Genomic DNA, 9,591 nt, shown 5'->3' with positions numbered 1-9,591 from the left:
ACCAGTTTGTGTTGTTATAAACATGTAAAAACACATTAAAGTGGAAATGAAACACTAAAGGCTAATCATCACTGTGGAGCCAAGCTCTCAAAAACTGTCAGATTTAATGATGTGTGAAGCTGGATTTAAGAAATCAGTGTGATGCTGTTGGATGCTGGATTCCCAATTGAGCTTCACTAAGAAATGTTTGTGGTGCACGTGCAGAAAACTGAGTGTGGCTGGGGAAGAATGGACTTTATTACAGTGAAAGGAACTCTTTTGTTGCATGCCAACCAAACTGGAACCAGTTTGTATGTGTGGTGACCTAAACAGGTTCTGTTCATTTCATCCTTCAATGAAATGATGAGTTGCACAAACAGGTTTGTGACTGCTTATTTTACAAAAGTCACTCTTCACAATGAAAAAAAACAAAAAAAAACAGATTTTGGTAGAAGCAGAAAATCTCCTTACAGCAAACCTAGTTTGACCAGAGAGAATTTATTTGATTCAGTGTGAAGTTCCATCACCGTTACTCCATATCTGCTGTCATGCATTAGGTGGACAACACCATTCAAAGTGAGCTGGGAACTAAAAGGCAGCAGGAAGACTTTTGGCCAAGTCTTCCTCCCTGAAATAAAAAACAGTAACTAGTTTTAAACTAATTAACACCATAGTCTTCATTTATAGATGGAATTTCTATTTCTAAATGTGTTGCTCACTTCTAACCCTAAACCCAAAGACATCAGTGTTTTTTGACCTGATGATACTGTACATATTAATGCACAAAATAATGGGCTCTTACATGTACCCACTACAGGGGAACACTGGACATCCTGTTTCCTTAGCACCAGCACCTGTCAACATCTCTTCATGAAGAAGATCTAAAAGTAGATTATGGGTAATTACATAAAAAAGAAGTCCAGTACATAGATGCATCCTGGATATGTTCACTAGGCTGTGTGTTCCCCACCAATATACGACAGATGAGGAAGAATCATGAAACGAGGGCAGATAAATAAACAGATCCCACAGATTCTGTTTGGCACAATCGAGCCAAGGGAGCAAACATCTAAGCTGATCTGAATGTTGGCTGCTTATCTGCTAATCCATGTCTATTACAGATAAACCGCAATAAAGGAAAGGAAGGAGAGAAACTTCACTCTCATTATTCACGTCAGTTCATGGATATCATGTGGTAGCAGAAGGCCTGACAGAGCCAGTCAAAAATGCAGCACAGCAGCCGATCGAGATTTCGGGGATCGATTTAAACGGCCTGACTGGCTCATCAGCCAGCTGTAGTCCGTGCTGATAACCTGCACCTGGCTTCAGGTCATTCTGAGCAGAGGTCTGATGCAGCAGAGACATCCCTCAGTCCTGATGGCTCTTGTCCTGAATGAATTTGTATTCATACTGGAAACAAGGGGAGAAGGAGAGCTGTTAGACACAAAACACCACTTAAAGCCCATCTACTTTAATATTCCAATATGGACATGATGTATCACTGTAACTCGGCTGGGTGACTTCTTTAATCAGTCGATATACAGTGCTGTGAAAAAGCATTTGCAACCTTTTTTTTTTAGTACATTTAGTACTTTATCATGTTTCATCAAACGAATTTAATATCAGACAAACCCGAGTAAATACAACGTGCACTTTATAATTTTTAGGGATGAAGCTATTCTGGACCTATGTGAAAAGAAAACTGAAGAGCCTGAGAACTCATCCAGGAGGTCCCAAAAGAACCCAGAACAACTTCTAAAGAACTGCAGGCCTCAGTTAAGTTCAGTGTTCATGATTCAACACTAAGAAAGAGACGAGGCAAAAACAGCATCTGTGATTTCCAACACGAAAAGCACTGCTGACCTAAGAGGCTGCGTGCCTAGGGGTTTCATTTTATCAACCTGTGGTCATGAAAGCGATCACAACACTTAAACTGGATGAACTTGGATGAGTGAGCGAACAACATCATGTAAATCAGATGTTTTTGGTCTGTCCATCCACAGCCACTGTCTTTTTTTGATGTTCGAATACCTCAAAAACTATTACAGACAAAAACTTGCCATCAAAATGAATCAGGATCTATAACTTGGGACACATTAAGGTAAGTAAGTGCCTGAGTGCTGAGTCGTCAAAATATGAACAGAAAGGTGACGCACTTCTTCATATTCTCTTGAGAGAAGTTCTATTGTCATTCAGCTTTCCTGCTGGATTGAGCAAATATGATAAATTGTACTATTTTTTTATTTATTTTTTAAATGTAGCTCAGTTTGGTAATTGTGGAGTTTATAAATGACACTCAGTCTCCAGTTTAATCTAATTTACACTGAACAAAAATATAAACAACACTTTTGTTTTTGCTCCCACTTTTCATGAGCTGAACTCAAACATCTGAAACATACACAAAAGACTCAAATACTGTTCTCATATCTTTATAAATCTGTGTTAGTGAGCACTTTTCCTTTACCAAGATAATCCATTCCCCCTCACAGGTGTGGCATATCATGGGGCTGATTTGACAGCATCAATAATGTACAGGTGTGCCTTAGACTGCCCACAATAAAAGGCCTCTCTGAAATATGCAGTTTGATCAAACAGCACAAAGCTACAGATGTCGCAGCTTTTGAGGGAGCGTGCAATGGGCATGCTGACTGCAGGAATGTCTTCCAGAGCTGTTGCCCATGAAATGAATGTTCATTTCTCTGCCATAAGCCATCTCCAAAGGTGTTTCAGAGAATTTGGCCGTACATCCAACCGGACTCACAACCGCAGACCACGTGTAACCACACCAGCCCAGGACCTCCACATCCAGCATGTTCACCTCCAGGATCGCCTGAGACCAGCTGCAGCAACAATCTGTTTCCATAACCAAAGAATTTCTGCACAAACTGTCAGAAACCATCTCAGGGAGGCTCATCTGCATGCTCGTCGTCCTCATCGGGGTCTGGACCTGACTGCAGCTCATCGTTGTAACCGACTTGGGTGGGCAAACACTCACATTCGATGGAGTTTGGCACATTGGAGAGGTGTTCTGTTCACAGATGAGTCCCGGTTTTCACTGTTTAGGGCAGATGGCAGACAGCGTGTGTGGCATCGTGTGGGTGAGCGGTTTGCTGATGTCAACGTTGTGGATCGAGTGGACCATGGTGGCGGTGGGGTTCTGGTATGGGCAGGTGTATGTCATGGACAACGAACACAGGTGCATTTTATTGATGGCATTTCGAATGCACAGAGGTACCGTGACGAGATCCTGAGGCCCATTGTTGTGCCATTCATCCACGACCATCACCAGCATGATAATGCACGGCCCCATATTGCAAGGATCTGTACACAATTCCTGGAAGCTGAAAACATCCCAGTTCTTGCATGGCCAGCATACTCACCGGACACATTTCAGAGTGGCATTTTATTGTGGGCAGTCTAAGGCTACGTTCACACTGCAGGCGAAAGCGCATCGAATCCGATTTTTTTGACCGTATGCGACCCATCTATCCGATCATGGTGTGACAGTGTGAACGGCACAAATCCGATATTTTCAAATCCGATCTGGGTCACTTTCGTATGTGGTGCTGAATCCGATACATATCTGATCTTTCAGAAAGCGACTGCTGTTTGATGGTCATGTCGCATTAAATCCGTCTTTTATGTCACTGACAAAAGACGCTTTGAGTGTTCACACTAGAGCGCGTTTGCTGTCACATTTTATTTGTAGTGTGATCGAGCAGACAAAAAATATTGATTGAGCATTGAGACCTGCAGTGTGAACGTAGTCTAAGGCACACCTGTACATTATTCATGCTGTCTAATCAGCACCATGATATGCCACACCTGTGAGGTGGGATGGATTATCTTGGTGAAGGAAAAGTGCTCACTAACACAGATTTATAAAGATTTGAGAACAATATTTGAGAGTCATGGGTCTTTTGTGTATGTAGAAAAACTTTCAGATGTTTGAGTTCAGCTCATGAAAAATGGGAGCAAAAACAAAAATGTTGCGTTTATATTTTTGTTCAGTGTAATAACAACTATACTAGAACTTTTAACCTTTTTAAATGCATCTTGAAACATTTTACATATATATATATATAAAGTTTATGACAGTATTCATCATGGACGTCCAAACGTCTTTTTTTAATGGTTAAACAGATAATAGTTAATAGAAAATATTCTAAAAATGTGCACTGAGATGGACTGAGGTGTTTCCAGTATTACAAAATTCGGCTTGTTACCATAGGGGACTTTTTTCATACTTGAACTGCTACTTAGACACTTTTTCATCTCTCCAAGATTCAGATTTTTTTTTTTTTTTTTTTTTTAAAGTTAAGAAAGACCTGTTAAAATTTCAGGCTTTTATTTTTAGCTTTTGAGAGAGCCTGGCTTAAGCATTGGCTCAGATTTCAAAGTGCAAAGAATAGCCTGAAAGTGGACAAACCAGTGCTTTTAAATGTTAAACCTATATTTTAAAAAAAAATTTTCGTTTTTTTTTAAAAAAAAAAAAAATAATAATTATGAAGCTTGGTTCATGTTTGTATGTACACTACCAGTCAGAAGTTTGGACACACCTTCTCATTTAATTGTTGTTGTTTTAATCATTTTCACAACTATTTACATTGGATGTCTTCAGTGAGAATCTACAAACTATGAATGAACACATATGTTGTAAACAAAAAGTGAGAAATAACATGATTCATACTTTAGATTCTTCCTAACAGCCGCCCTTTGCTTTGATTCCTGATGTGACTCTTGGTCTTCCTTTCCTGGGGTGGTCCTCATGTGAGACAGCTTCATTGTAGCGTTTGATGGTTTTCGCGACTGCACTTGGGGATACATTCAACGTTTTAGCAGTTTTCCGACTGACTGACCTTCAGTTCTTAAAGCAATGATGGGCTGTTGTTTCTCTTTACTCAGCTGATTGGTTCTCGCCATAATATGAATTCTAACAGTTGTCAAACAGGCCTGTCAGCTGTGCACCAACCTGACTGGTGCACAGCACAACTGATGGTCCCAACGTCATTAAGAAGGCAACAAACCCCACCATGAACCCTGGCAGGCTCACCTGTGAGGTGAAACCAGTTAATCGCTGTCAACAAAGCAAAGGGTGGCTAATCTCAGCAATCAAATATATATAACATTTTTCCTTTCCAGTCACCTTTCTCACTCACTATGTGTTAACAGACCTCTCTGCACTGAATCATACCTGTTATTAACCTGTCTCTCTTCCACAGCATGTCTTTATCCTGTCTTCCTTCTCTCACCCCAGCCAATCACAGCAGATGGCCCCGCCCCTCCCCGAGCCTGGTTCTGCTGGAGGTTTCTTCCTGTTAAAAGGGAGTTTTTCCTTCCCACTGTCGCCAAAGTGCTTGCTGATAGGGGGTCATATGATTGTTGGGTTTTTCTCTATATCTATTATTATAGGCTATACTGTACAATATAAAGCGCCTTGAGGCGACTGTCTTTGTGATTTGGCGCTATATAAATAAAATCGAATTGAAAATTGAAATTGAATTTAGAGTTATTTATCATTGTTTCCTTTGCTACATAATTCGATATATTCTGCTTCATATATTTGGTGTCTTCAGTTTGTATCTTCAATGTACAAAGTAGTAAAAATAAAGAAAAACCATTAAATGAGAAAGCGTGTCCAAACATTTGACTGGTACTGTAGATTCAAAATTTGGACCATAAATTCTTTTTGCAAATCAGAGCAGAAAATGTTCTAAAAATTTTGATGAATTGAGAAGCAGTGACTGCTTAGCCTTAATGTAACTGATGTAAATGTAAACTGATTTGTTTCTTACCAAAGCTAGTTGCCGTCCAATGTTTCCCATAGTTATTACTCCTGCAAAGAAGATGCAGGGTAACCACGAGCGAATGTAAAGGAAATCAGGCGACGTGTACCTGGGCAGAGAAAAGGCAAACATCAGAAACTCACTTTAAACTATACACAGCAGAATTAACTGACTGTTTGAATTAACCAAGGTTGCTTTGTCATCATCATCATCATCATCGTTAATAATGTCCAGTCTCTGGACAAGATCTCTAGTCATTTAGAAAGTGTTATACACTACTGTGCAATACTCTTGAGCCACCTGTTATTTCTTTATATGTTGAGAGGAAAATGGGAGATAGGTACAGTGATCTTTGCAGAAACTCTTCTTCAGATGGTGGCTGCCTTTAATTCTGTTCTCTGCTGAGATTAAAACTGGTTCTCAATTCACACCTATAAAGTGCAAACTGTGCCCAGGTCAGAATCAACTTATGCTGCTAACACAACTTTGGCTCTTTGCAAATATCTGCACAAAGAGCATGCTAACGCTAAGCTAGCCAAGAACCAGTGAGACCAGAGCCAGTCAGGCTGCGGCCTCCATTTCTACCTGTTTAAGTAGAATCAATCGTCATTAAGTTTTCTGAGCTTGTTGTCATCTTTGCTTCATGCTGTTGGCTTTGTGTTCATACCTAAATGCTAAGAGAAAGATCATGTGTGTCCTCAATATGATAGGGATTTGTGTTGATGTGTGGGACTGCGGTCTGTGGGTTTATAATATTAAATGATATCTATGAGACAATACGTTTCAGGTCATTTTACAGAGAAACGTAATGTGTACAAGTAGTAACAAATTACTTTCTCCTGGGAGTAAGTAAGGCACTGCGTTAAATTTAAGAAAAGTGTTCTGTGTAATGTGTGTAATACATTATTACTTTGAGCAATGACGCCAACAATGACCACAACAAAGAGTGGAAGTACCTCTAACATGCACAAATAGTTAACCACACAATAGGCAATTAAATTTGGAATTTATCCAGTAGAACAAAGAGTAGATGGACAAATTGAAGGGCAAGACACATTTCCTCACAATCTGTGTCAAGTTGTTGCTAGATTTTTTTCATATTTCTTAATGATATAACTTTCAGTACTGTTCACCTGCTATAGATAGCTTTTAGGCATGCCATTTCTTTGGTTCTGTGCCAAGTTGTCTGTTACACGTCAACACCACACTGGTACGATCTCTAGGTGCCTTTTTATGCTTGAATGACTTAAAGGTCAGTGTTATGGATTAACAACAAAACAAGAAATCTTTCTCAGATGGTCAGGTTCATGGACCGGCCTGAAAACACCTCTGAAACATATTCAGAACGCTTGAGAAATATCGCTCAAGACCACTTTAAAAGTTACAAGAAAGTCTGTCTCCTTATGGCATATAAAGTGCTAATGGGTGGCTCAAGAATTTTGCACAGTAATACTAGCATTCTGCCCATACTCTAACATTAGTCATTGTGCTGGAGGATATAGCTGTGTGCTGTAAAGGCAGCGTGGCGCTGCTAATATCGTGCCTCATATTAAGTGCGTCAGTTTTATTTTGCTGGAAGAGATCACTGTGGACCAGTCAATATTCAACTGTTGGAGCTACAGGAGGGTAACTTACTACATGCTGATATAACTTCTTATTATCAAATACTAAATTATAAACAGGGATTACAGTGTGCTACATTACTCGATTCAATAAGCACAATACAGAAGCCCACCAGACAGAGTTCGCCATAAGTCTGTGCTGGCACACCAGTGCAACTACTTACAAAGTTCACTTGGAGTTCACATTATTGCATTCAGCAGTTTATTTAATGGTAAAGTCTGAGTTACCAAATTCATTTGTCATTGTAATGATTTTCTCTCAAATCAGCCTCCACATTGTCTTAATATGCAAACTAGTGTTTGAGTAACTTACTGGAAAACTCCGTTGTAAACCAGGAGCTGGGTGGCCAGCGTACCCAAAAAGGCAATGCAGATTCCCAGACCGAAGCCGCTGCGGGAGCGATCAAATGTCCACCACAGGCCAATGGAAAGAGCTGCCAGAGTCAGAGACAGCTGAACATTGTTGGCAAAATCCACTTTCTGATGCAGGCAGAGGTCAAGGACCAGGCTGAATGCTCTACGATGCACTTACACAATGTACAGCTCCATCATCTACCCAGTAAGTCATTGAACACAAACTTCCTTGAATTGAAAGTTACACTCTGTGCTTTACTTACATCTTGAATGCGTGATTTAAAGTCCACTCTGGTGGTGTACAGAGGAAAATTATTAAACAGAGAAAATACCAACGTTCTAAGGATACAGCACTGGCGTGGTTGATACCCACAAACACAGCCACGCAGCGCATCACGCTAGACCATTCCCGCTTGAACTTGTGTGGTTCACCCAGACGGCTGTCGATGCAGGGGTACAACAGCCCAATCATTGCTGCGAGGGGGGAAAAAAGGAAAAAGAATACTGTGAGGAAAGATAAGGGAAATTATGCATCTGTATAGCACCAATTCAAAACAACAGTAGCCTCGATTTAATATTATCGTAAGACCCTATAATATTTGAGAAAATCCCAACAATCAGATGACCCACTATGGGCACGCTCTTGGCAACAGTAGGAAGGAAAACGTCCCTTTCAACAGGAAGAAACTTGTAGCAAAACGAGGTTCAGCGAGGGGCCTGAAAACAACGTAACAATAATAAAGAGCTAAAACAACCAAAACCACCAGAGACTCATGGAGAGGAATTTGCTTTAAGTGTTGCAAATGAGAACAATATGATCCACAAGCATAAACTGTGCAGTGATTTGTGTGCAGGTCACACAAATGCGTGCTCCCATCCACACAACTGCAAAGCAATATGACCACTCTGTATATTTAGAATATAGATGTAATTCAGGTAGTGTGATAACACAGTAACAGCAGTCTAACACCGATGTTAGCTTAGTGACTAATCCTGAACATTTCAGCATGTAGGCAGCATTTTATGGCTAATGTGTGATGGTTTTAATCTATTTATTTAGAAGAAGAAATGTCCAGTTTATTAAAAACAAACACAACAGCGCCCAGATGTCCCAGTTTTACACCGGGATTTGAACACAGCTTACATTTGTGGATAGAAGACTTTTTGAAATGGAAAATAATCTGATTTGTGAAGCTAAACTTTGTCCTTAAATACCATTTATTCAGGTTTGGATGTGCGAGTTTCTACAATAGTTTTTGTGTGGTCACAGTGGTTCGTGTTTGTATGTACACTACCAGTCAAAAGTCTGGACACACCTTCTCAGTTAATGGTTTTTCTTTATTTTCATGACTATTTACATGTTGGGGGATTGAATAAATCCCCACCAGTGTCACCAGAAAAGCCTCCAACCATCATGCCTCCTCCTCTATGCTTCATGGTGGGAACCATACATGTAGTCGTGGTTTCTTAGCAGCTATTTGACCAAAACAGCCTGATCCACACAGTCTTCTCTGAACATGTAGAGATGTGTCTGCTACTGGAGCTCTGTGTGGCTTCTATCTGTGCTCTAATCTGAGCTGCTGTTAACTGGAGATTTCTGAGGCTGGTGACTGGGATGTATTTATCCTCAGCAGCAGAGGTGACTCTTGGTCTTCCTTTCATGGGGCAACAACAACAAAACCTAGTTTGTTCCCATTTCTGTCATTTAATCTGGTAAAAATGCCAACGATAATGGTTCGATAAGCACAACAGCATGCAAAAATAAGTTCATTTCTGAGCGAGCAAGGAAACTCAACTTAGAATTTTTAAAAACAAAACAAAAAGATAGAGCTGGGCGATAGAACGATAAC

The 9,591-nt window shown here is 40.2% G+C and overlaps 1 protein-coding gene across 1 annotated transcript in view; it reads right to left on the bottom strand.

Annotated features, from left to right (window-relative positions):
* Positions 1 to 458: 458 nt before the first annotated feature.
* Positions 459 to 9,591, bottom strand: part of insig2 (insulin induced gene 2) — a 17,138-nt gene continuing 8,005 nt past the window's right edge. The window contains exons 4-7 of the mRNA XM_005751575.1: positions 8,091 to 8,215; positions 7,701 to 7,867; positions 5,775 to 5,874; positions 459 to 1,389 (exon numbers count right to left, since the gene is read on the bottom strand). Of these exons, the coding sequence (XP_005751632.1) occupies positions 1,348 to 1,389; positions 5,775 to 5,874; positions 7,701 to 7,867; positions 8,091 to 8,215 (434 nt within the window). The 3' untranslated portion in view covers positions 459 to 1,347. The remainder of the gene's footprint in view (positions 1,390 to 5,774; positions 5,875 to 7,700; positions 7,868 to 8,090; positions 8,216 to 9,591) is intronic.

Source organism: Pundamilia nyererei, unplaced genomic scaffold (genome assembly GCF_000239375.1).
Source record: "Pundamilia nyererei isolate P.nyererei 1_Seehausen unplaced genomic scaffold, PunNye1.0 scaffold00316, whole genome shotgun sequence".
NCBI lineage: Eukaryota > Metazoa > Chordata > Actinopteri > Cichliformes > Cichlidae > Pundamilia > Pundamilia nyererei.
Note: the sequence above shows the minus strand (reverse complement) of the source record. Positions and strands in the feature narration are given on the sequence as shown.